Source organism: Podarcis cretensis (assembly GCF_951804945.1).
Source record: "Podarcis cretensis genome assembly, chromosome: 1".
In the NCBI taxonomy this organism is placed as follows: domain Eukaryota; kingdom Metazoa; phylum Chordata; class Lepidosauria; order Squamata; family Lacertidae; genus Podarcis; species Podarcis cretensis.
Genome location: NC_137170.1, coordinates 95,592,415 through 95,620,229, shown reverse-complemented (window position 1 = coordinate 95,620,229; position 27,815 = coordinate 95,592,415). Strand labels below are relative to the sequence as shown.

Genomic DNA, 27,815 nt, shown 5'->3' with positions numbered 1-27,815 from the left:
TTGCTGTGCTGGAGAGCTAAACAAACACCTCAAAGGGAAATGTGGCTCTCAAGATTTGGGGGCTGCTGCGGAGGAATTTAGGTGGCTTAACATTTATTTCTTATTACTGCCGCACAGCGGATGAGTGTGCCACATTTGTTACTTGCTTGTGAGGTATTTTAAGAGTTTAGAACCAAATTTAGGCCAGGAGCGCTTTGGAATTACCCAAGTATGACATTGATACCCAAGACAGCTGAAAATCAGTATAAAATAAATAAATCAAAACCACTTTGTGACTCCAATCAAACTGCCTTGAGCAGCTATATAAAGAAATGATTTTGTGTCATGATTATATGATTATAAAAATCATTCTTATTTTAATTCTTTAGTGAGGCCTCCACAATAATGTTTAATAATTACATACGCTGTGGGTTAAACCACAGAGCCTAGGACTTGCTGATCAGAAGGTCGGCGGTTCGAATCCCTGCGACAGGGTCAGCTCCCGTTGCTTGCTCCCAGCTCCTGCCAACCTAGCAGTTTGAAAGTATGTCAAAGTGCAAGTAGATAAATAGGTACCGCTTCGGCGGGAAGGTAAACGGCGTTTCCGTGCGCTGCTCTGGTTCTCCAGAAGCAGCTTAGTCATGCTGGCCACATGACCTGGAAGCTGTCTGCGGACAAACGCCAGCTCCCTCGGCCCACAGAGCGAGATGAGCACTGCAACCCCAGAGTCGGTCACGACTGGACCTAATGGTCAGGGGTACCTTTACCTTTTACCTATTATATCATTCCTTCATTTATACTTGTGATTGTGTTTTAGGTTGCCTTTCCCACTTATTCACACTCTTACAGTTTCTGTTTAAGAAGTACTTGACCAGCTTGCTACAAGCTTTTAAGATCTTTGGAATTATCCAGTTTGGCACTTGTGATTTGTTAATTTTAGTTCAGCAAAAGCCTCTGGGCAAGGAACCAGCTCGAGGAACATAGTGCCTATGAACTATATTCCATCAATGTAGACATCATTTTGAAGTAGAGATTCCTAAGGTGATGGCAATTTGTCTGTAGCTTGAGTCTTTTGACAGAAAAGTTCCATCCTGGCCTCATTTACTGAACTCATTCACTACATGACAGCAGTTATTATTTCTAGCTTTTAGGAGGTCCAAGTATAGCTATTCAAATTGGATGACAGGTCAAACAAACCATAGATAACTTTAACCGCACTTTGTTGGTATGGATGATGGACAAGCTGTGGTTAAGGAAAAACCAAACTCCTCCCTGTAGCTGTACCAGAGGAGGATAGAGATTAGGGAGCGGAGGAGGAGGCAAGCTTAGTGCTCACTGTGACTTGTTCTGACTCATTCATATCATGCAATCTTTAGTTTAGGGCAACCTCCCCCCTCTTGGTGCCCTCTAGATTGTTTTGGACTACGTCTCCAATCATTCCCAGCCAGCAGAGCCCAATGATCAGAGAGCTGTAGTCCAAAACATCTGGAGGGGGCATGTTGGGAGAAGGCTGGCTTAGGGTGATATTTGAATGAGGTCACTGAGTGATAACTATAAAAAAAAATGGGCCAATGTAATAAATAGGTACTTATCATGGTTGGTAAAGAGCAGGCATAGGCAAACTTGGCCCACCAGATGTTTTGGGACTACAACTCCCATCATCCATAGCTAACAGGACCAGTGGTCAGGGATGATGGGAGTTTTAGTCCCAAAACATCTAGAGAGCCGAGTTTGCCAATAATAATAATAATAATAATAATAATAATAATAATAATTTATTATTTATACCCCGCCCATCTGCCTGGGCGGCTTCCAACAGAATATTAAAGTACAATAGTCTGTCAAACATTCAAAGCTTCCCTAAACAGGGCTGCCTTCAGATGTCTTCTAAAAGTCTGGTAGTATGCCTGGTATAGAGGACACGCCAGTCAGGAAGCTTGAGAGGAACTTTATTGCCTCTCTCAAAAAGAGCAGAACAGCAAAAGGAAACTCCACTCAGATACAACTAAATCCAATGCCATCCAGTAACAAAATTATGTAACGATATATTTACACAGTATTTCAGGGCCGGCCCAATAAATGGTTGTGCCTGAGGCGGACCACAAAATGTGCCTGCCCCATCGGCAAGGGAAGAAGCAGGGAGTGGAAACAAGGGCAGGGAAACAAATCAATATTACCCTACGGTTGAAGACTGGTGTAGAGCCCAGGAGACCCCAGAGGGCAGTCCCACCAGTTCATCGCTAGGGTTGGAAGGAGACCAGCAGCGCCTCCTATTTGCTGAGAGGCCACTGCCCCACCCACCTGTCAAATTCGGAATGGGAGGATCTGGCCTGTGGACCCAAAAAGGTTCCAAACCCCTGTTGAAGATAATCTTCTTTTAGCATTAACTCCCTTTCTTTGCGGGACGCAGGTGGCGCTGTGGGTTAAAGCCTCAGCGCCTAGGACTTGCCGATCGAAAGGTCGGCGGTTCGAATCCCTGCGGCGGGGTGCGCTCCCGCTGCTCGGTCCCAGCGCCTGCCAACCTAGCAGTTCGAAAGCACCTCCGGGTGCAAGTAGATAAATAGGGACCGCTTACCAGCGGGAAGGTAAACGGCGTTTCCGTGTGCGGCTCTGGCTCGCCAGAGCAGCGATGTCACGCTGGCCACGTGACCCAGAAGTGTCTCCGGACAGCGCTGGCCCCTGGCCTCTTAAGTGAGATGGGCGCACAACCCCAGAGTCTGTCAAGACTGGCCCGTACGGGCAGGGGTACCTTTACCTTTACCTTTACCCTTTCTTTGCAACTTCTTCCCCAATGTGGTTTTACTAGGCTTGTTCTGTTCTTGCTTCCTGGAAATTAGTGGAAATGTTTTTATTACAGCAGATATTAGAAGGTTGAGTCAGGTGGCTGCCTTAACTGGACCGGGCCATTTTCTATCGGCCATTATGCTGCTAAATACCACATTGTTTTTTTAATAACTGTAAGCTATATATTTTATTATAATTTATTTACAGAGTTTGTTTTATACCCATTTTATTGTTTGTTTGTTTTTCTGACATTTTAAGCTGCCACAAGGGTCCACTTGCAGGCCAAGAAAAATAAATAAAATCTTCTGCATCCTCCAGTTTATATGGCTTGTAACATACTATTTAGCAGTTTCGTAACTGGAAGTATTTTTCAGTGTGTTGCAGGTGCTATGTACATTACTGGATTCTCTGAAAGTATCTCTGAACTCCTGGGCTTCAGTAACATTTGGGCCATAAGGGGCATCTCACTTGCTGTGCTGCTGGGTTTGCTTGGAATTAACCTTGCCGGTGTGAAATGGATAATCCGTCTCCAGCTGCTGCTTCTCTTCCTACTGGCTGTTTCCACACTGGATTTTGTCATTGGATCTTTCACACACCTGGATCCAGGTAAATTTGGTATTGTTTATTTATCTACTTACCTATTGGACATGCAGTGGTACCTTGGTTCTTGAATGTAATCTGTTCCGGAAGTCCTTTTGACTTCCGAAACGTTCGAAAACCAAGGTGCAGCTTCCGATTGGTGCAGGCGCCCCGGAAACAATAGCCAACAGCCGTATCAGACGTTTGGCTTCTGAAAAACATTTGAAAACCGGAACACTTCTGGTTTTTGAACATTTTTTGGAAGCCGGAAAACTCTTACTTCCGGGTTTTCGGTGTTCGGGAGCCGAAATATTACCTCGGGTTAAGAACTTTGCTTCAGGATGAGAACAGAAATTGTGCAGCGGTGGTGCAGCGGCAGCAGGAGCCCCATTAGCTAAAGTGGTGCTTCAGGTTAAGAACAGTTTCAGGTTATCAATGGACCTCCAGAACGAATTAAGTTCTTAACCTGAGGTACAACTGTATTTATTACCCACCCTTGATCAAAGGTTCTAGGGTGTGCTCCATCATAATAAAAATCAGTTAAAATATGATACATAAATAATGGCTCACTAAAAGAACAGTACAACCAGTAAAATCATGAACAGAGGATGAACCGTGATCAAATGTTTCCAAAATTTGTTTGGAAAACGGTGCACTTTTGTATGTCTTCTTAATTTCTCTGAAGTTGCAGCTGGATGCACAAGAGGCAGGCTGGGGGTCAGAAAATGGGAGCAACAGTATCAAGAAGTCCCTCACATGCTGTCATACAGCTGCATCCCTGAGGGACCATTTTCCTTAATGGCTTAGAACTTCCACCACCATGAGGAGACCTCAAGCAATGGACTTTCCCCCCCAGTTGCTAGGCCCCTTTACAGCTGTTTGAGGGAGTTCCATGGAATTCTATGTTTATTAGTTGCTGTGTCCATGAGTTTCGTATTTTTACCTAAAAACCCCTTATGTTTAAAGATCTTCACCTCTTTGCTACTTCAAATGCATTTTGACTTGCATATATCTATTGCCTGACCAATCCCATAAAACTACCCAAGATAGCTAATGTAGCTAGTATTGCTCATCATGTTGCTTATAGTATCCTATTAAGAATGGGAGAACCTTCCCATTTGTGCAGTTGAAGTTTGTTTTTATTTTACCATGAATTTCGCTACGTAAAGCGAAGTAGAATAATACTTAATCACCGTTACATCTTTTAAAGAGATGCATGCTGTGAACGATGGCACAAATAAAATTTTTTAGTGTGATTTGTTCTTGATCACGCTGTTAAATTTAAGTACATAAAATTATATGTAGTTGCACAACTAAACAGAAGGTGTCACTTTAGATTCATTTTTTGTTATCCCGCTGCTTTCTTTCTTTCTTTCTTTCTTTCTTTCTTTCTTTCTTTCTTTGGTGTAGCTTTTATTTGTAAAATCTGCATTGAAGTTAAAGGTTGGAGACCAGCACAGGAAAACGATTCACTTTGCAAAGTTCCTAACATTTTTGCAGTCGTGTTTAATGAGTCCAAATTATAAGAACAGGTGTGAGTTTTGCAATTACCTGACAGTTTGGTGAAAGGCTGCTGGGGTTGGTGATTGCTGAAGCTCTGATTCTGCACATATTTTCGGTAAGCCTTATTGTACACAGTTGGACTTAGGTGAAATATAAATGCAATCATAAATAAATAAACTTTTATATCCTCAAAGGAGCAAAATACATAGTTCCCCTCCTCTCTGATTAATCATCACAAGTCAAAATAGTATCTGAACATGTTCACAGCACCTGGCCTTTCGTTACTAAATAAATCGTCATTTCTCACACATCTCAGATTAGGGTTAGGGTTTCTGATAGGAAAGAGACCCATTTCTCGGTCAAAATGTCAGCATGTGCTGCTGAGGTAAGAGATGGAAGAATTAGCACATTATGCATGGCACACAAAATAATAAAATATCTCACTTGTTCTACTTTTTCAGAAATGTAGCTCTCTGTAGTCCCTCCCTCCTTTTAATTACTCATATAAACTTTACTATAGGGACGCAGGTGGCGCTGTGGGTTAAAGCCTCAGCGCCTAGGACTTGCCGATCGAAAGGTCGGCGGTTCGAATCCCTGCGGCGGGGTGCGCTCCCGCTGCTCGGTCCCAGCGCCTGCCAACCTAGCAGTTCGAAAGCACCTCCGGGTGCAAGTAGATAAATAGGGACCGCTTACCAGCGGGAAGGTAAACGGTGTTCCCGTGTGCGGCTCTGTCACGCTGGCCACGTGACCCGGAAGTGTCTCCGGACAGCGCTGGCCCCTGGCCTCTTAAGTGAGATGGGCGCACAACCCCAGAGTCTGTCAAGACTGGCCCGTATGGGCAGGGGTACCTTTACCTTTTACCTTTATAAACTTTACTTGGAATGTCTTGCATTACTGCAGATGTCCTCTGTGTGGTATCTGAGCTCTGAATAAACTGGGCATTAAAAAGATTGTGCTCAGAATGTGTGTTTGAAAAGTGGCAGCATTCTTAAGAAGTGTGTGTGTGTGTGTGTGTGTGTGTGTGTGTGTAAGTGTAAGGATGGATATGCATTCCCCTCTGGGCCTCATGAATTTCAAAGGCACTTAATAAATCGACATAGATTTTTTTAAAGAGTTCTTTTCTAACAAAGATAAATGGTCAATAAATGCTAAAAATAACATTAGCTACTGCAGCTGTGCAAGCGATTGCTGTCTAGCCTCAATACTATTTGCATGTAGCATCTTGGCCCCCCCCCCCAATAATTATTCTGAGCTTTTAACACATTATTAGTAGTTTGCTGCTGTCGTACTTTAAGCAAGTCCATATGGAAACTTCTCCCAGGAGCTTTGATGTGATTTAGAATGCAATCAGATAATTGAGAATTTTATATAGGGATCTAATGGGAATGATAATCAATGTGAGGATGCAAAACAATGGAATCTGATACTGACATTTTTTAGAATATGGGTGTGTTCTAACCATTCAAGTTTCAGTTAAGTGATACAGCACATCTACAAAATCATTTGTTTTGTTGCATCATGGTCTCTCCACTTGTAACTAGAACATTTAATTTACAAGTATCAGCCTCCATAGGAAATACTAGTAAGTATTAACTATTCTGCTCTTAGAAATATAAAACCAATACTAATTAGGCTTTTAAAAGAGCTTTCACCAAGCTCTTAGGGTGTCACAGAAAGACAAAACATATTTTAACACATATTAGACTTACTCATCACTATCATCTTACTTTAAAAGATCTCCCTTTTTAAACTTTCTAGGGGGAAAAAAAACTCACATCCAGACTTGTGTACACCCTCCTTTTGGTTCTCAAATGAATTCTACTACGTGATTATGCTTGGGTGGAGTTTCCTTGCTGTATCACTCCCATTTCCTCAACTGCACACACACACATACACACCAATATTATCCCAGTGTTCAGTCACTTCCTTCCCCTTGTTGCTTTTATTTTTAGAATTTCAAGGCAGAGACACATTTTTACATTTAGAGGGTTTTCTCAGATGGGGTTCCCATCTTCCTGTATAAGTTCTTCCCTAAAATAATCTCTCTACATTGTATAATCCTGGAAGTAAAGAACTCCTGTTTGATTTTGTTGCTAGGTCACATTAAAACAGCTGCATCTTTTCCACAGAGCGTAAAGTTCTGGTGTCTTTGTGGGTCTTTCTGGACAGTATATTTCATTTCACCCCCATTCCCCCAGGATTGTCATTTGGAAGAGGAGATCAGTAGCAGACCTCAAATGTATGCATTTTCTGCTCTTCTTCCTTGAATAAGAGGAGAAATGAGTAATTGACCAGGGAGATATTAGGCCCTACAAGATTAAACTTTCTAAAGAGTGAGCTTTGTCTCCAAGGATTTTGGGGGTAGGGGATTGAATGTAGTAATTCTCAGTTCAGTCACTTTTCCTTGCAGTGGGGTCAGGATGGGAGCTTGAGGCCTATTCATAGTCACCATCCTAAGTGGGAAAATATTGTCTGAACAAGTAGATTTTGGTAGATAGCTAGCTGATAAACATTAGCTTGTTAAATGTGAAATGGCATACATTATTCTTAGTGTCTGTGCAGTTGTCTTGAGGAGATCTCTGTTCCTATTGAAGGGCACACATATTAGCAGCTTTTTACATTATTTTATCCCTAAGGATGTTCTGGTTTTGCAGAACTGGGAGTGGTACAATGGGATGATTCCTGAAAATGAATCAGAAGGCCTTGCATTTCTATCCAGTTCACAGGGAGGAGTAGGCAATGCCAATCACGTAAATCCCAGAGTTCTTCAAGTGGAAGATATGACCTACAACAGTTGCCACCAGCAGCAAAAACATAACCCACCCACAAACTCAGACTTACAAAACAATCTTAACCCCATATCTGTGCAGGTGATGGTAGGGTTAGGAGTAGTGGAGGCTTATTTCCACTAGGTTCTGCTGGTGAGTGGGTCTCCACCACCACAGCTCTCCCCTTCGCCTACCAATAGCATGGACTATTGACAGGATATTGCTTATGGGGTTCCCACTGGCTGTAGCCTCAAAAAGGGAGTGGCAGTTGGGTAGAGATGGGTTGGCCATGGGTCTGCTACAACCTAAGCCAGCGAGTGGCCTGATCTGTGCCTTTCTACTGCAACAGCCTGCAGCTCACACAGCAAAAATTTCGTAGAATCAACTCCCCGAGCTTTTCTAACTTTTCATGTTGGTGACACACTTTGTAGACATGCATCATTTCACGACACAGTACCGGCAAACTGGAGGTTAAATTAACCCCTTTCAAGCCCCAGAAGGAGCGAGGGGAGGATTTGCATGGCACACCTACACACTGCAGCCGACACACTAATGTGTCACAACACACGGTTTGGAAAGCTCTGCCCGTCCCCGCTTTGCCTTGGCTGTCATGAACAGTAGGGTTTCAAACGTGGTGGTCCTTTCATTCCATTCAGCCCCCCCTCACCCCGTTCCCTAGCCGTGAGATAGGATTGCTCCCTAAATGCCCTTCTGGAACATATCAGTGCAAATGTATGTAAAGGTAAAGGTAAAGGTACCCCTGCCCGTACGGGCCAGTCTTGACAGACTCTGGGGTTGTGCGCCCATCTCACTTAAGAGGCCAGGGGCCAGCGCTGTCCGGAGACACTTCCGGGTCACGTGGCCAGCGTGACAAAGCTGCATCTGGTGAGCCAGAGCTGCACACGGAAACGCTGTTTACCTTCCCGCTGGTAAGCGGTCCCTATCTATCTACTTGCACCCGGAGGTGCTTTCGAACTGCTAGGTTGGCAGGCGCTGGGACCGAGCAGCGGGAGCGCACCCCGCCGCAGGGATTCGAACCGCCGACCTTTCAATCGGCAAGTCCTAGGTGCTGAGGCTTTAACCCACAGCGCCACCTGCGTCCCCCGCAAATGTATGTAGGGCATTCATTTTAACGGTGCTCAGATTCAGCTGTTTGGAGGTTATGCTTGAAAAGGAAGACAGATAAAAAGAGAGGAAACTTCAGAGGAGAACAATCATAGCTTAATTTGAGACAGAGTTCCTCACAATCCTAGGCACATGTGAAAAAGTGGATTTTTCTGAGGTTAAAAAAACTTTTGGGACAAAGTGCAAGCTGACAGAGAGGGACCAGATGCAAAGAAAGCCAGATCTCTTCTTCCTAGAAGAGAGAACTGTGATCAAAGCAACCTTCTTTGCGCCTGGATACGAGCTGCACATTCTCCTTTCTACCAAATTGGACACAACTATTTGTATCTGTTCATCGTAAGCCAGGAGTTGAGAACCAGTGGCTCCAAGTCCAGCCATACCCAGCCCACATAGCTCATGGGCAGAAATATCTGAGGGCCACAGGGTTTCCCACCAACGTATTAGATACTCATTTTTTAAGGAAAAGCATGTGGTTTCCTTCCCCCGTAATTCTTTTGCTTCCCAGCACCTGAAAGCCAGAGCTAGATCTAACTTCTCCATTGTGAGATAGGTCGTACAAGAATCTGTATTGCATTATACACTAAGGAAGGGGTGGGGAACCTTCGTCAGCCAAAGAGTCACATTCCAGTGGCCATTTGCCCAGTGGTGGGCAGGACCAGGAGCAAAATTGGATGCGGCAAGCAATGTAAATTCACTCACGCGACCCTCTCCATCTTCCACCTAGGCAAGCAAAAAGCATTGGCAAATACACTCTATCCAGGCAAAAACAGTCGAGAAGGATGCAGATCTGGGGCTGTAAGCAGGGGCAGCCATGTGAGGCTTAAGGTGGCGGATCCAACCGCCCCATCCCTGCCGGTGTGCTGCTTCCAGGCCTACCGGGGCTTCACCGAGGCCACCAGCACAGCCCTGTTGCCCTTGGTGCTGTGCTGCAGTGTGACAGGTGTTGTGGTGGCAGGTACAGTTGTGGTGATGGGGCTGGCAGGGGGCATATGTGGGGGTGGCAGGGCGTTTTCCCTACAGCGACACAATGTCTCTGGTTGGCCCTGGGGTAAGGCATGTGGTCTGTGGAGAGTTAGGTGCTAGAGTAGGCACATAGGTCACTTAGTCGCAGTCTCCCTCACTATGGTGAGATGAATTGTATTTCTCTTTAAGTTATATACCGTATTTTTCGCTCTATAACATGCACCCGACCATAACACGCACATAGTTTTTAGAGGAGGAAAACAAGAAAAAAAATATTCTAAACGAAACAGTGGATGTATGATTTTTGTGGTTCATGCTGTGGCCACAGACATGTGATCTGACGGTGAGTTTGGGGTAGCCCAGTGCAAAAATCCTGAGGATCCATGTGGATCCATGCTTTGTAACTACATTTTTGCACCACTGCGGCCCCAGGCAATGTGATTTTTTTGGTGCAAGCTGTAGCCATGGACATGCTATGCGATCTGATGGTGAATTTGGGGTGACCCAGTGCAAAAATCCTGAGGATCCATGTGGATCTGTGCTTTGTAACCAGGCTCTCTGTCCCTCTCTTCTCCCCACTCAGTGGCTCTTCTCCCGCTTTGCTGTTTCAAAGCGAGCAAAGCGAGCCACGGAGGAGGGAAGGAAGGGGAACCATGGATCCTCTGCTCACGACTGCAGCAGATCCCCCCGCCATCCGTAGGCATTCGCTCCATAACATGCACAGACATTTCCCCTTACTTTCTAGGAGGAAAAAAGTGAGTGTTATGGAGCAAAAAATACGGTAATTTAAACATTAGCATCTATCCGTAGAAAGCCTCACATGCAAACTTATGCAAATCATTTTATCCTCTCTCCCTTTCTTTTGCAATGGGAACCCCTGCTTTGAAAACCCAAACCCTTTGCTGTGGGAAATGGGAGCGGGCAGAAGGTTAGATTTCTTTTCCATCTTATATTAGTGTGCTTGCATCATGCGAGATAAAAGCCTAGTGGGATATGTAGTATTCTTTCATATTCACACTTTGGGAAGGTGAAAGGGTTCCAATTCCCACTGGGTCATAGGGGACTAATTGCAAAATTTCAAGCAGCTTGGCATTTCTAATTAGGACCTGTGCGCATACCCAAAAGGAAGCGTGTTCTTTAAACCAAGTACAGAACCAAGCACAAAAAATCCTGTAGGCAGCCCTGCAATTCATTTTCAAGGACTCTTAGTAAAGTACCAAAATAGAAATAAAGAAGTTAAGAGTCCTTCCTAATAATATTCCCTAGTTTTCATTATCCTAGCATTTCTCTGCAATTCTTTTGGGCTGTGATTCCTTCCAAGCAACACTCTGCACAGAGGCATCCATTTTCCGGTTTGTCAATTATTTTTTAGGAATCCTATTAAAACAAAGCTATGTAAGGATGTAAATAAAAAAATGTAGGTGGCTTTTTTATTCCTTCTAGACAAAATCTGTTAATAATTTCCAACATTTAGTTGTTGCTGGGTATTGTTTTGTTTCACAAGAAAGATTTAAGAAGAAACTGATGTTGCAGGCATTTTGTTTTTAAGCGAAAAAAGTTTCTCTTTGTGTTTCTTGCTAGGACTTTTAATTGGATATTTATATATCTGATAAAGTTAGGACAGGAACATCTGGCTTGTTTTATGTTCCGTGATTATGCCAAATTGGTAACCATTTGCCATACATGGTAATGCTAAAGATGCTATTTTTATCTTATCCCCTTTTTCTTTGTACTGGATAAAGTTGAGTATCAGCAAACATCATTAACAAAGGAATCTAGGCAAGTGGATGCTCAAAAGCACTAGTGCAGATGGTGAATGTATTTTGGTAAATTTATAACCTTGCACAGGCCAAAACAACAGTAAGCAAGCAAGCAAGCAAGCAAGCAAGCAAACAAACAAACAAACAAACAAACCCATTCAGCCATTCCTTCACACTTTCATCTGGTTTTTTCTGTTCTTCTGCAGTTGGTTTACTTAGCATGTCCATCTTCTGTTTCCTTGTTCACTGATGCAGAAATATATGTAATTTTCAATGGCTTTTACACTGCAGGATATACCTGCGTGTCTCAGCCATCAACAGATATTTACAAATCAATTTCCATCCCTGTGTGTTCCTTTTCAAAATTAATGAATTTCCAGGAGGGTAGCCCTATTGGTCTTGTGCTGCAAAAATTATTGAAGTAGCTAATGGCTACTGTTGTGGCAATCCTAACCATGTCTACTCAAAAGATAGTTCCATTGAATTCAGTAGGGCTTATTCCCAGGTAGGTGTGTGGGGTTTTAGGGAAGGAGTAGTACCTTTGATGGGGGACACATCGTGCACCTTCTGGGGGTATTTTGTCCACCTTTGGTCCCCACCTTGCACTCAACTCTCACCTGTGGCTCCTAGAAGCTGTCAGCATGTGACAATGGCCACACCCCAGGAACGGCTTCGACTGGCTTGCTGAACCAGGTGAGGGTACCCTATGGGTCTCAAAACCTTGGTAAGTTAGTCATTTCCCCTGCATGTGATGACAAGCTCTGGCAGATTGAGTGGACAAGACCAATAGTAGGTTGAACGGTCAAGAAGGTGGTTTCTGCATGTTCTGTAGAGGGAAGTGAGGGTCAGATGGGGCTTGTCAACCTGGGAAGGTAGCCCATCTAGGAGAAGGAAAACTCTGGTCCTAAACCTACTCTGCCTTGCGGGATATCTTTGGGAGAAGAAAAGGCTAAGGAGTAAACCCTACACAAATCCAGAGTGGAGTTCCTAAGACGGTTAGATGGTGCCTTGTACACTTCCTTCCAGCAACTCCTGCAGCCAAGCTGATGCCAAACATATTGCTCTGCTTTCCTTTGGACCACATCAGTGGGGCTGAGAGTGGAGTCTTGTCATCTGGGCAGCCCAGGACACTGCCTAGGTTTGTGTCTCTGGGAGGTCACTTTGGTGCTGCTAATGCAGAAATTTGACTTCACCGCCAGAGGCGTACTCCATTGTCTCTCGAGACAGCTGGATGCCAACAACAGTTCCCAAGTAAATGCATTTAAGATTGCAGGTTTGCTATGATTTTGCAGTTTAGTACAAACAAAATCATGTCGCATTTCCCCCACTCAGGAGCCAAGAAAGGAAGCAGTCTGTTTTTATCATGCAACAAATCCTGTGGGCACCTTAAACATTTTACCAAGCACTATCCTGCAATGTCAGTTATATAAGCACTTTCTGTAATGCAGCATTTTATTTCATAAGTTCATATTTCATGCTGAAAATGGCAGTGTGTACACATCTGCTGAAACATAACACACAAGTTAATTTATATTTTAAATGTTTGTAGCAAGCATTATTTTGAAAACGTCAGACTTTTAACTGAGGGGCACAGATAAAGTCAGCAGGTATAAAAAGAGACCAGTTCTTTCCAAGTGAAAAGAACAATAATGAATGTTGCATTCCATTGATTTTTAAAATTCTCAATAGGAAGCAGGTTAATGCTGCAATCGTTTCTCTAGGTGCTTTTAAGTTCTACATCAAATTCATCTGCCAGTCACTTGCACTTCTCTATTGTGATAAAGATCTTTCTAGCTTCCCTGTATTGTTTCATTATTCCCAGCGAGATTGTGTTGTCTATGCCTGCTGTAGTTCGGCCTGAAATCGAAATGAACCCAAGGCATTTTTCATGTACAAATACAAGTGCATTCCCATCACTTTCTTCCCCAAGTCATCCACCTAGATACAGTTGTTCTATGTAAGACATATCTATGGTTTTGTGCACTTAAACAGAGAATTTCAGGGGAAGTGTTAGCCTTCACAATAATATCTTGCCTTAAAATTTGGCCACATAATTTGATTAACCTGATCTGTATTTTTGCAGGTGTGTGTGTGTGTGTGTGTGTGTGTGTGTGTAAAATCTCACACCCTGCCACTCTTACAAAGTATGCCAGACACGTGTAAGTGAGGGAGGGCAGTGGACATAATACTATATACATTTACTGTACAAACTACTAACATGAAGAGTCCTAGTTTAAGGCAACTTCATGTATTCATGTGAGATACAAGCTTTTAGCGAGGGGAAAGGATATATAAAGCACAAACAGTAACAAATCATAATGTTTCTTCCTTGTGCAAATACAGTGTCATTTTGGGCAGCTTGACACATCATTCCAAATGGCAATATGGTCCCCTTCCAGTTCTTTGACTCTTAGCTGCATTATTTCATGAATGCCTTATTTTGCTGTGCTGTTATTGTGGATTATTTAACCACCTTACATTATAATTTACCATGGGGTTATTTTTTGTACCAGTTTTTGTTAATGACATCATTAATACTTGTTTACTGGAAAGAGAAGAAGGGTGTGTGTGTGTGTTTAATAGTATATAGGTCACTTAATTTTTTTCTATGTTTTGGGGATACAGCAGAGATAATGCATAGTCTTAACTATGGACACCCCAGCACCTGACGCTGAGAGGCAGTGGGGCACTTAGTAGCAAAAAGAAACACTAATGCCGATTGTAAATTAAGGTTATATTTCATTAAGGATTTCTGCAAAGAAAGAAATGTTAACAGGATGTCTGCTGAGCTTGGGTGGAACACCAGATGACACCCACACCCACACCCTGGGGGTGGGGGAAGCTACATGCTTTAAAACATTTCTTTAACATTTCAGGATATAAACAGTTCGACACAGTTTTGAAAGAGAATGCATAGGGACATTGTATGCAACATATATGCAAAATATATACTTTATTTTTCCATCTATAAGATGCCCCCATGTATATTTGGGGAGACTCAGATTTAAGAAAATGGGGGGGGGGAGATGGCCCAGAGTATAAGAAGCCCCCTAATTTTTGATATTATTTTTTAGGGGAAAAACCTAGTCTTATACATGGGAAAATACGGTATGGAGAAATATGTTGATGTGCAACTAATCACACACACCGCCCAGGCATTGCCCTCCCAATTGCTCCCGACTTGAAATACATCTGGAAATTGGCATTGAATTCCTGAGCTGCAAAACTACTGAACAAAAACAGCAGCATAAATCCCATGCAGCTACTGATCAAGGTAGACACCATGGGTGAACAAAGTAGGAGTCTGCTAATGCGGTCTTTTATTTATTTATTTTAAAAAACAACCCACCCTGCTTGCTTCCACCCACATTTTTCCAATTATAGCGCATTGAATTGATGTGACATCACTCTTGACCATAGGCCAGTCTATTCAACAGTCTGGCGAAGAAATTTATTAACTGGTTACCTGCCAATTGTCTGGAGTCCGGATTGCAGTGCAGACGTATTTCTTTCTTTTTAATGATAACACTGTTAGGGGGCCTTACATTGACAAGCCCACAGAGGCCTGCAGGATCTCTGAAGTAGATATTCCAGAGCCAGATCATGGCTAAAATAAAAGATTTACTAATGGGTAAATCTACTTTAGAGGCAGAAGGGATGGGAGGAACGTTTAACTGTTTCAGTTTACCAACACCAGTACATACAAACACTTCTCCCTTTGGCAGACAGAACACTAATACGTAGCTATCTATCACTTCGTAGTTTGTTTTAGTTTTCTCATTTAAAATCCAAAGAACAAAGGCGGTAGTAGTCAGTGTGGTTGGGCTAGTGGCCCACACATGGGCGTAGCCAGGATTTTTGTTGGGGGGGCAGGACTTTTGTTAGGGGAAGCAGAACCAACATGATTGGTCAGTTAAGTATTTCTATTGTTTCATTGATCTGGGGAGGCAGCTGCCCCTCCCTGCCCCCCCCTTGGCTATGCCCATGGGCACACATCTGACCTGGTCAGTTGCATTACTGCTGCTTACCCAGAGGTAGAGAGAGGAGCGAGGTGCCAGTGAGATTGGCTCATCTGGAGCTTCCTCTGGCACCCTGCTAACTACTCCATCACCTTCTCCCTCCCTTCCACGTCATGGTAAGCAGCAGTGATGCAACTGACCTGAGGTCAGGTGACTCCTGCTGCCTAACCAAGCCAATATTCCATAATGGGTATTACAATCTCTGCAAAGTTTCATCAGCTGTGAATAGCATCGGCTGAGGAAAATTACACTTTGCAAGCGTTGAGTTCCTGGATCAAAACACACCTCTCTTGAGCTCCCCTTTGTTTTAAGATTAGCACTGTAGTCCCAAGCACCCAAGTGAGGCTGTTAAACACAATGGGACTTACTTCCCAGGAAACACGCATAGAGTTGCCCTGCATAAAATGTGGAGTCTGCTTCGCTGTAATTGTGGAAATGTGAAGCATTTTAATGTGTGAGGCTTTACCCCGTTTTTGTTATTTTAGCTGTTGTTAAATTTGTGCTAGAATGTTAATTGAATGGATAAAATGCCTGATTCAGTATGGTGTATGGGAGGAAGGGTGTCTCAATTTTCATTCTGAACATGTCCTGACTGATGCACTAGGGCCTATAACTCCATGGTAGAACACATACTTTTTCATGCAGCATTTCCCAGATTCACTCCCTGCTATCTGGATGAAAAATAATACTGGAGTAGGCCATGGATAGATGCTATTCTGCCCTCCTACAATTTCTGTCATTCCTGATCGTTGGCCATGCTGACTGTGGCGGATGGCAGTTGTGCAGTAGAGATACAGCACTGCTTTCTCCTGGACCTGGCTGCCCTAAGCAAGATGGACCAGTATTTGATCTCAGTGTATGGCCTCCTTGTATATTCATATGACAAAAGCTGTAGCTGTCTAGGCCAATGGAGTCATTTCAAAGGCTTACAAAATAAATTCTCCTATTCTTTGCCTCAACAAAGAATTGCATTAAGCACCACTCATATTTACATGGCCAAAATAAGATTTGGGCCAACCCAGCTTGCATATCAGTTTCATGCTCTGCCATATAACAATAATTATATGGTAAGTATGCAACAAGTTAGCACTTTGATTCTAAAAGAGTGTGGGTAGTTGTTTCCACTTGTGTTTTAGTTCTCTACTTGCACCACTGTTGCCACTTTTCCCAAAAGCTTTTAGTTGCCTCTAGCACCTATGCTTCACTTCTAGTCATTATCGTGATATATATTACTCTTAGGTAAGCGCATATAGGATTGTAACCTTTATAGTTTCGATTGCCCAAACAATTTAGAAGTTCTTTTCCAAGCATGACTTCTATCAGTTGCTTGTATAACTTTTTCTCCTGTGTGTTTTTAATTCCACCTCTGCTTTCAGTTTGTAAATCATTCTTCAGAAATAGGATCGCAGACATACGTTAGGTGATAATCGCAAAAGGCACCTGTTTACTTTATCGCATAATAAGATAGGACTTGAAAGACTTGACGTGAGAGTCTGGTGGAAAGAAATACCTCTTTGAACAACTTGGGAAGTGCTAAGGATGTAGTGAGATAGCAATGGCTGTTAGGGGAAAAGATACTTTAGCATTGAGAAAAACAACAGGAATCTATTTTGATAGACTTGTTTTCTCTCTGACGTTGGTCATAGGATGGGAGTTGGTCAATAAAGTGGGCTGGGCAGACGATATCTTAAAGTTCCATTCCCTGTTCTCGAGCTTTTACCATTTCCATCACGATAATAAAATGGCATTATTCTTTACGATCATTAAGCTTTGTTTTCTTTCATTTTGATTAATCTTTTATCTGTGCGTTTAAGAAATTTTCCATCTGGACTAGCCCACAGTTAGCTTTGAAAAGGTTTTGTCACCATCCACAGTGTTTCTCCTAAGCTTTTTTTTCTTTTTCATTTGCAAAACCAACTTTCTTTTCAGTCTTTCCCTTTTTTTCTACTCTAAATTCAGCATTCTATAACCCATATTTTTTCAAACAAAATGGCAGCTAAGCTCTCTTTGCATAGATTCTTTGTCTTACACAGGTTGATTAAAAAAAACCCCCAAGGGGCCATATACATCAGAGGATCACCATTTCTTAAAGATATGGATCTGCATTCTACAAACAAGTCCCATCAGTGCAAAGATTTCTGAGATAAGTGTACCTCACCAGGGAAGGCATCCCACAAATGGGGAAACTGCCAATAAGGAGGCCTCCACTCAATGGTGGCAGCATCATCTAGAGGGCCCCCTCTGTTGATCCTAAGGCACAATAACACCAGGTCTGATGGCGTATTGATTGGGTGGGTTAGTTAGTGGTAAGTTGCCTTGGGTCACTTTGAGCAAGATAAAGCAACTAACAAGTCTAATAAATAATAATAATATAGCTGCTGTCACACGTCAGCAGATGTGCCTTCAGAGCAGACTTTCCCCCTCATCTGCTCAATATTGGCTAGCAAAATAATGCCATTGTGTTTAGAATTCCACCCCTCCAGCCCTCACCTTACCAGTGAGAGAAGGGCTGCAATGTCATCACTAGATATTACCTCAGAGTTGTGGAGAAGAGACACCAGGTTGCAGCTGCATGCCATGTAACATCTAATTTGGCCCTAAGATGCTTCAAATATCAGGAGAGGCAAGGAATATAAACATTTCAAATAAATAAAAAGTGCTAATCCACCCCAAATTCGGCACCATTAAATTGCTGAACTCTTTAACCTATGCAAATAATGCAAGACCACATTGTGCTATTTATTGCTTATTTATCATAATTTGTTATGTTTCTGCTTGTCTTGAGGAAGACAGAAGTCCTGCTCACTAGGCACTGGGGAAACCATTTATTCTCCCTAATGGTTTGTAAGATTTCATCAGGTATTTTACACATGCTTTCAAGCCCTATGGGCTAGTAGCATGTGCTTGTTTTTAAAAAAAATGAATGCTGAGATTCTCAGATTGCCCGAATCTGTGTCCTGTTCTATTTTCTTTATTCGTGTGGTATAATCATAGAAATTGCCAAATATACATACCACTGCCTATTCTGAATTATATAGATGCAGGTGCCGAATTGATGTGGTTTCTCCCTTGACTTGAGTTTGTGTACAGACATGATCTTCCCTTGGAATTGTGGGCATAAAAATATTTGCGTGCTGTAGCTAGAGATGAGTCACCCCTGGGAGTCCTGCAGTAATGTAGCTGCCTGCATGTTAAAAGAAGTCCCCTTTGTCTCTCTGCACATGAATAATGCAGTGTGACCTAAACAGCAAACTGTTCCCACTTCACTGGCATTGACAGCAGCTGGGGCAACAGGTGGAGTGCATTCTTCTATCTCCCCTACAGGGTAGCTTTCTGGAGAGGGTTAACATGGGGGGACCCTGAGCAGCTGGCCACTGATAGGAAATTGTATTGTACAGTGGCTTTAAAAGGGAAGGTTTGGGAGATCAGCTCAGAATCAGCAAACAGTGACTTGGAAGGAACAAACAGTCAGTGCTTCTGAAGGGTGGTGATTTCCTTTTGGGTAAACACGTCATTAATCTGAGGGAGCACATTCTTTTCCATCAAAAGATAAGGAGGCCAAATAGCCTTTCTCAGGGCTGGGCCTCAGTTAGATTGTTTTTACCGCTTCAACCACAGCCCTGTGTAAGCTTTAAGGAGGCTTTGCTTTGCTTGTCATGTGGAATCCAGAATTGGTTGTGACTGAGTGTTTGACAGTGTTGCTGTAGTCTAGAAGACGTAGAAAGGGAAGATAGAAAGCAAGATTCTTAACTGAGCATTCCTTCCTCCCAATAAGGCTCCAACTAAAAATCTTCCTTTTTGCTAGTCTTTCTACATCTGCAGTAACATTGCCAACCAGCCACTCATTGACAATTCTGAATGTTCTATCCTCAAAATAAATGAATTATACTTTGTGCTGGATTTGTTCTGAAGTCTACAACCTTTGTTTCTTGTGGACATCTTTCTTTGTTTAATATAGTACATCCTGGACTGCACAATGGTCTGGACTAGACGAGCTCTGAGACCTTTTCAACACCTGTGATACCAGTCTAGTACCTTGAGACCTTCTGTGAAAATCTCCCCTGCAGATGTGTGTTCATGAGCTTAGCCCATTATTTGTGTTTTAGGGATAGAAGGGTACTTAAAAGAAGAAACACATTTTAAGTGAAAAACTAGGGTGCTGATACTAGACTGACTTTATCACTTATCTAGTGCAATCTCCCATAGACCTGCAGCAGGACTGGCATCATACCAACTGAACATGCTGAAAACTTTGTCTTCATGTCATAGACTGGCTGGACGCAAAGGAATGATAGGAGGCACCAACTGGAGAACCCCCAGAGGGAAGAAGGTTCAGAGCCAGAGGATTGGTGGTTGGATGACAAGTGGTCAGAGGGAGAAGAGGGAGCAGACTGGGAGGGGAAGTGTCAGAAGCAGAATAAGTGGCAGGGATTAGTGAACAGGAAAAGGCTGTGGCAGAGCACAGTTCAGACTCCAAGGCAGAAGCAGAAGCCAGGGAGTCTCTGCCTCCTGCTGCAACCAGCTTCCCACTCCCCTGTTCTCCTAGAACATGCAGAGAAATGAAGTGAGCAGAACAGAGGGGGGTTGTGCGTAGACACAGCCTGAGACTGCATGGGAAAGACCCTGGTGGGCACTGGGAAGGTGGAGAACTTCAGTCCTTGCAACTGCTTCATTGGGGCAAGACGTCCAAGAAAGAGTTGCTGAGACCACTAGGCCAGAGCTGTGGTTTGTTTCCTTGAATAAAGAGTTAGTGTCACTGGCCTCTGGTGATTTATTGTTTTGTGCTGTGACTCCAGCCCTGACAGATAATCTCCCCCCACCCACCATGGCTGTAGTGACATTTTGTTTTGTTTTCATTTGCTACATAGAGCTTCCACAAATCAGGAAGAAAATTGCATTACTAAGGCTCTTTGAATCTCTCCATACAATATTTTTGACACTCTTTGATTGATTATAGATAATACTTTTTCAAGCCTTAGACCTGTCGGAGTGTGGTCCTGCTTCTCATAACAGCTATAATAGGATAAATACCTTAGAAGCATCTAGCTGGCCACTGCTGGGTACAGGATGTTCACTTTCATAATGATTGTTAGATCTTAGTTTGATCCGACGAGATACATTAAGCCCAGGCACTGAGATCCAGCACCAAGAGCCTTCTAGTTATTTTATGTGTTCAACTCAATGATATACCTGATACGTGGTAGTTGGTCTGGGAAGCTGCCTCAGAAATATTGCGAAGATGTCAAAAATTCATTTGCAATTCATCTTATCTTGTGCCTGATAAGCAAGAATGAATTATTTTGTTCCTGTGTATATAAAGATGTAGGAATCAAGAGTTTCCAATAAATTGCACCACTTTCCCCAAGGAAATAGGTCGACCCATTATCAAAGAGGCTGCAGATTATTCAGCCAGCTATTTACACGGTAATTCTATTTTTAAAAAGCGTTTAGTTAGGAGAAAACTGTATGAAATGAATCAGACTTGCTTCATAATGGATTTTATTTCCAAATGTGCTAGGATCAGAGCCCTAAAGATTCCTAACCATTTGCTGCAATGTATATTTAGTGCTAAAATAGGATCAGGTTTCTCTGAAAGAAGTCTTTGTACGTCCTGTCCGATACATTTGCTAGGTATGCATTTCTGCTGTACATGCATTTATCTTTTGGGGGAAAATATGCTTAGTCATAATTTAGTTTGAGCCCAGAGTCAGCAGAGGTTAGATTTGGTACATTTCTTTAAAGATCCATGGGGCTAAAACTTTGGTCATCCTGAAAAGGAGGCCAAATTGTTAGCCACTTACTAACTGGGTGGGAGAAAAAATGCTGCTTGGATTTTCTGTCTTGGGTACTGTAATACCTTCAACCATTATGAAGAAACAGCACTAAAGTAAGAATTAAAAAAACTGAGCTTTCTTCTGAATAAATATAGGCTTCCTTTCCCTCATCTCTGGGCAGTTATATCAAGTTGCACAAGTGGTGCTGGTGGGCTCATTGGGTGAATCCTTTCCTTTCTATACTAAAGACAACCAACCTCTCAACTACGTTAAATCCCATTGAGCAAATACTATCTTTCCTGACCTTTCAACATCATTTTAAATAGCATTTTATGGTTACCCACCCTGGGACCATTGGTTGAAGGGCAGGTAATAAATTAACAGCAAGAACAATAATATATTGAGTATTGATGTCTTCTCTCATCATACTACAGTGGTACCTCGGGTTAAGTACTTAATTCTTTCCGGAGGTCCATACTTAACCTGAAACTGTTCTTAACCTGAAGTACCACTTCAGCTAATGGGTCCTCTTGCTGCTGCCGCGCCACCGGAGCATGATTTCTGTTCTCAACCTGAAGCAAAGTTCTTAACCTGAGGTACTATTTCTGGGTTAGAGGAGTCTGTAACCTGAAGCGTATGTAACCCGAGGTACCACTGTATCTATATACAAGAAATAATGCATAGTGAGAATGTTTGTAGAGAATGTGTTCTTTTCGCATCTTAGAAGCACCTTTCCTTGCAGTGACACGAGGGGGGGGGACCTATTCAATGCCCAGTTTAACTGAGTTTTCCCTTATTCCAGCATCTTTTAGTCTTGAGCTAGGTCTCCAGAATGATGATAGAGGGTCCTACTTTTAAAAACCTGCTTTATTTCAACATCCAAAACTCCCCACCACTCCCCCAAATTGCAAGCACTGTATAGTTCAGTGATCATCATCATCATCGGCTATTTTCAGTATAGCATGGTTGAGTATTGCACTACTGCTTTCTCTTCACTTTGCTCAGCTTTAACATTGTCAACTGACTTTATCTTGAATTTGACCCAAAACTTGACTAATCTGTAATGAAGTCCAGGCTTCGCAGAACTTGGCATGGTGGATATCCTTTCGGCAGTTGCATAATGGCTCACCCTGCATAACCACTGCTCACTGGCAGCTTATTCACCTCTCAAGGCGTTTTCCAAGTTCTCAAAGCATTCGGCCAAAACCTCAAACTCTTCCAAACCTTTAAGGTGTGTCCTTTACTCCGAAGCACTAAACACTCTAACATCCCAAAATATGTGTTTTTTAAAAATCCAGTCACCCTTACACAGAAGTTAAAAACTGCAGAAACGTAAACGTTTCCTAAGTTTCCTGTTCATTTGCTGAGGGAAGTCAGTGAAGGCTACGGGGTATTTGCTTCTTTTGCAATGGCACACTACACACTGGGGGTGTGGAATGTGAGCACGGCCTCTGTGCTAAATCTTGTTGTTCACTCCTCTGGGATTCTTTTCCTTGCTGTGCATGACCCTGCCTAAGAAACCCCTCCCAGGGAGCCTTCAGTAAAGTTTTATAGCAAAGTCTGCCTGCAGATTCCATGAATAATAGATGCCAAGTCCCGGGTTTCATGGATCAGTGATTATCGTTTTAAGGCATCAAGAAGGATACCCTTTTCTTTTTCATGAAGGCTAAAGATGGTCACGGAAATGTGTAGCTTCATTTGACCTCCGTGACTTTGCCAGATGTCAAGGGGCCCAGACTCTGCCTCAAATCCAGAAACAGTTGAGATAAACTTGAACTGCCCTAGTAGAGACCTGACATTTCCCAAGTCTCTTTGCCTGTTAGGTGAGATTTCTTCCGGGCCAGAGAAAAGCAATTAAGGGTGCAGTCCTATACACACATAGCTAGGGATGAATCACAGAATCATAGAGCTGGAAGGGACCATGAGGGTCATCTAGGCCAAACCCCTGCAATGCAGGAATCTTTTTGCCCAACATGGGGCTCGAACCCACAACCCTGAGATAAAGAGACTCATACTCTACCAACTGAGCTACTCTTTGGATAAACCGCATCAAACACAGTAGAGCTTATTTCCAGACAGGAATAGCCAAATCTGTCCATTTCAGCTTCTCCTGGTTGCTCATTTTTCCAATCGTAGATTCAGTTCTCCACATGCCCACTTCAGTTTGCAGATTTTTAAAAAATAAATAAAAGTTAGCATGAAGATTCAGCAGCATTTTTGTACAAATTGTACATATTTTTAATATGTAATTTCCCACAGTATGCACATTTTTGCAAACCGATTTCCCTTATAATGCAATGTATTTTGCATGTCCCCCCCCAATAATATATGAATTTATACTCACACTTTAGTATATGCTTTTTATGCACATTAATTGACTGGAGAGCTGCATTGCAAAATTCAGATAAGTGTGAATTTTGAAGGATGGCTGTTTTTCAGTTCATGTTTCGTTTCAGAAAGTGTGAATTAGCTTAGTTTGCCTTTGAATGTGAACTGAATTGAGCCCCCCCCCCCCAAAAAAAAACCACCCTCTTCCAGGTACATGTGATTTTTTAATTGTACTATAGAAGTGGTAAACCAGCTACCACTCAGATGTAGGCTATATAAACAATTCCCAAAAACCAGACATGACTTTCAATGCCATTCCTTGAATGCTGAATAAAAAAAAAGATGCAAATAATTCACAGATTCAATTCATTGTTGTATAATAAAAAAAAGTACTCAGTCCCAGCCATAATAATTGAAATTCAGCTAATGTAAAGGGTCAGGTAGTCTCAAACTGGGAATCTGAGCTTCAGGACAAAGTGTCTTCGCCTCTCGATCACTGTGGTATCTGGTTGAACGAAGGACCTGCTTGTTTTCTGCAATGCAACTGCTTTGGGTGGCCAGAGGGCAGTGCTGCAGCTACCAACTCAGTAGGATCAGGTGATACAAGGAGCAAATGAGATTCTATCAGTCCTATAAGCCCCTGGCTCTGGAATAGCTTTTCAGTCTGAGCAGCCTGATGCTTTGCCTCCCTTCCAGATCACCATCTCCAACACTGATCAGGATTTGAATATTCTAATGATACAATTTTGCTGGCTTTGCAATTTATGATTAAAATAGGCTTGTTAATTATCCCTGATTTCAATACATGCTGGTGTGTTGTTGTTGTTGTTTTTTAAAAAAGAACTCTTTCCTATTTATTCCAAAGCACCACAGTCCAGAAACATGATAGATGTCTTATTTCAGACTTGATAGTGCAGTATACCCCTTCAACATTTGCTGTCATATCTTTGTGATTCATTAACAATGCAGTTGCCTTTTTCTGACGCTCGTGGAAAGTAGACCATCTCCGCAAATAAGTAGCAATGGAAAACAATAGGATATGATGGGGATGATGTAAATAAGGAGAGCATAAATAAAGACTGCAGCAGGCTATGACGTTAAACATGTGTTATTTTACTTTGAAACATGCAGAACATGGTTTCGTTGGTTATTCAGAGGAGCTAATGTTGAATAACACGCTGCCGAACTACAGCCCGGGGGAGTCTTTCTTCACTGTGTTTGGAGTGTTCTTCCCAGCTGCTACAGGTACCGTAGAATTGTATAATATGCACTTAATAATTCTTGTGGTTGTAAGTGTGCTACACAAATGCAGAATCCTAAACATCTCCCTTGTGCTTTTTTAAAACCCATAAGTTTACAGTCCTTATTCTAGTGAAGAAAATTAGGGAGGAATATCTATTTGCTTTAAAAGTGCAACACACACACACACACACACACACACAGGTGGTTGTGCAAAAAGGAATGACTTCTGAACTCTACATAGATCTCTGTCTCTTCTTTTGACTTTTCAGTCTCTTTTCCCCACCCCTCTCAAATATCCTGTGTATTCTTTGCTATGTCTTTGATGAAAGCAGCAGAAGCAGGATTGGCAGCCTTGCCCTCAGAACGTTCTGGAGTGTTTTTGTGGGCTGTTTATTTGTTGGCTTGTTTCTGTACCTTTCTGCCCAAGCCCCCAGGGGAACAATAAAATCAATACAATTAAACTCCACGATGGCAGAAATAGACCAGCCACACACCAAAGATAAACTGGAAACCTATCACAATAAATGTTGGCCTGAAACCTGTGGAATTAAGATGCTTGCAGTTTTAAGATCCCTTTCCTAATGATCCCTCGTGTGGTTTTCTCCTTTTCCACAGCTGCCACACACTAGGCCAACATTTTCATTGAGCTGCTCCAAGTTTCCTTTCCTGATCACTTGCCACCAGCTCAGACCACATCAGTCTGCTTATTAGGATTCTTTTACCACCAGGTGCATCAGCTTAAACGAAGACAATGAATTTGCCATTTTATTGCCCATTCACCCAGTTTGGCACCTTTGGAGTGATTTGTAATCACCTTTTGTTTTCACCAACCTGACTAATTCGATGTCATCTCACTACTCACCCCTAACTCCAGATCATCTATGAACAAGTTTAAAAACACAGGCCCTAATACAAATCTTGGGGGAAACAACACATTTTTTTCACATCCCTCCATTGTGAGAACTGTCCATTGACTTTTGCTCTGTGCTTCTTGTTCTTTAACCTTTACTGATTTCCCAAGAGGGAAATGGTGGCTAGGATTGCTCAGTAGCCTTTCATGAAAGTCTGTTGGCTCACCTCCAGCTACATGCTTGGTTAGTACCTGAGTAGAGACCATTGTTTATTTTACAAAATTTCCTAAAATTAGAGATAGAGATAGATAATGATGGGGGAGAGGCAGAGAGAAACCCCAAACATAATGCCGAAGCATAGTTGCTTTGCACCCAACACAGGCAAGTATAGAAGGAGGAATATTTATGAGTGCTGCAATAAAAATTACCCTCAATGTTGTTAAATGGTTCTTCACTCTTCCTAATTCTTGGCAGCTAGGAAAGAAGCCAAACCTAACAGATATAATTTATTTCAAAAGTATGGGTGAATTATTACTTCATTAGTACTAGTAAAACCAGTAGCTATGCTAAACGCTCTCCCTGAGTGCAATTTTTTGTGTTAAGAATATCATTAATTTGGTTGCTACCGAACAGCTTCCTCTTTATTCTTCTAGTATGTTTTATAGCATTTAGCTTCTCACAATGGCCGCGTGTCAGTGGCATGTGTAAATTAACGTCCCATTCCTCTAGCTAGCTGTGTTCAAATAATGCTTGCAGGAACTTGGCCTGAAGAAGAACCCCTCTTGAGCATTTGGAACCTGACATTGCCACAAACTGCAGACAACTAGATATGCAGCAACTCAAAAATAATGTAGGAGTATGAGCTACAGACTCAGAAAACAGTTTCAGCTAGTAAGGGGAGAGGAATAAGTAGAGAGAAGCCCATGAAGAGGACCAAAAGTGAAAGATAGAAAAAATTGTAAAAGTATACTTAATCCTAAACCTTTTTACAAGTGTCAGTCGCACTGAAACAAAGTTTAGGACTAGTTTGCTGTGAGAGTAAAATGTTTTATCACATGAGAGCCTTCACATTGCCATCAGTGAAATCATCATGTGATAATGATAATATGCAATTAATGGGTATCTGGTCCCACTTAATGGTTGATTCTGTAGCACTGGTGAAGCCGCATAGGTATGGATCATATGGGAGGCCAATGTGGAAACCATGTAAGAGCAGGATAGAAGCACAATTAAGAATGAGCTGGAATTAAAGCGACTCAGAGCAAGAGAAACACAGGTATCTAGAGAGAACCATAGGAGGAATTGGATAGTTTCTCAGGCACCAGAACAGATTTTAATTCTGAAGCCACAAGATACTATTTTTATTATTAGTGTTAGTAGTAGTAATATTCAAGGGGCCTAACAGTAATCAGATGACATTGTGATGTAAGTGTAATCAGTGTCTCAAGACTTTCTGTTGTTTTTTTCTACAACAAACACGGCTTCCACTCTAAAATGTATTATTGCAACGCCGTCATTCACTTACTCCACATTAAGACTGTTTAGCCCCTAACAAACATGGCAAACAGTCACTTGGTATTTCCCTAGTCTGAACATTCTGTAGGAGTCCTACATTCTAGAGAATTTCCATAGAATTTTGTTTTTTGGCATTGGTCTAAATAGCCAAAGATGAAAATGAAGCTGTGTGGATGCCTGAACTCCCCTCTCAAGAAAGCCTTAAACATGTGACCTACCAACCCAAACCTAGACCACCAGCCAAGTATTGTGGCCTGTGATGAGCTTGACAAATGCTCTTGTTTTATATTCCCAGACAAACATTAGAAGAAGTTTTATGAAGCCCTTGTTGGGCTGTATAGACTGAGGGGCGCTTTTCACTTGGAGGCTAGTACTACAAGTTATTCTTTAAGAGCCTGCGATATAGAGCTAGCACATAAGATGTGATGAAGGATACTAGCACCAGTCTCTCTTCTTTCAGTGTTCTCTGGGGCCCTGGTTGGCCCCTAGTCAAGGTCTTTGCTTCTTTCTAAAATCTGTGTAAACCAGGCCTAAAGAACCTGCAGTCCTCCAATATGATGTTGGATTGCAGCTCCCATCACCCCCGACTATTAACTATACTGGCTGCATGATTGAAGTTGGAGTT

General features: G+C 42.3%; 1 protein-coding gene across 7 annotated transcripts in view; it reads left to right on the top strand.

Annotated features, from left to right (window-relative positions):
• The window catches only part of SLC12A8 (solute carrier family 12 member 8), a 73,423-nt gene that overhangs the window by 16,360 nt on the left and 29,248 nt on the right, over window positions 1-27,815 (top strand). For all 7 annotated transcript variants that reach the window (XR_013843103.1, XM_079993509.1, XM_079993508.1 and 4 more), the window contains 2 exons: window positions 3,138-3,369; window positions 24,714-24,827. Coding sequence is in view for 6 of the 7 variants with exons in the window: in XM_079993509.1 (XP_079849635.1) it covers window positions 3,138-3,369; window positions 24,714-24,827 (346 nt within the window). In the remaining variant the exon portion in view is untranslated. The remainder of the gene's footprint in view (window positions 1-3,137; window positions 3,370-24,713; window positions 24,828-27,815) is intronic.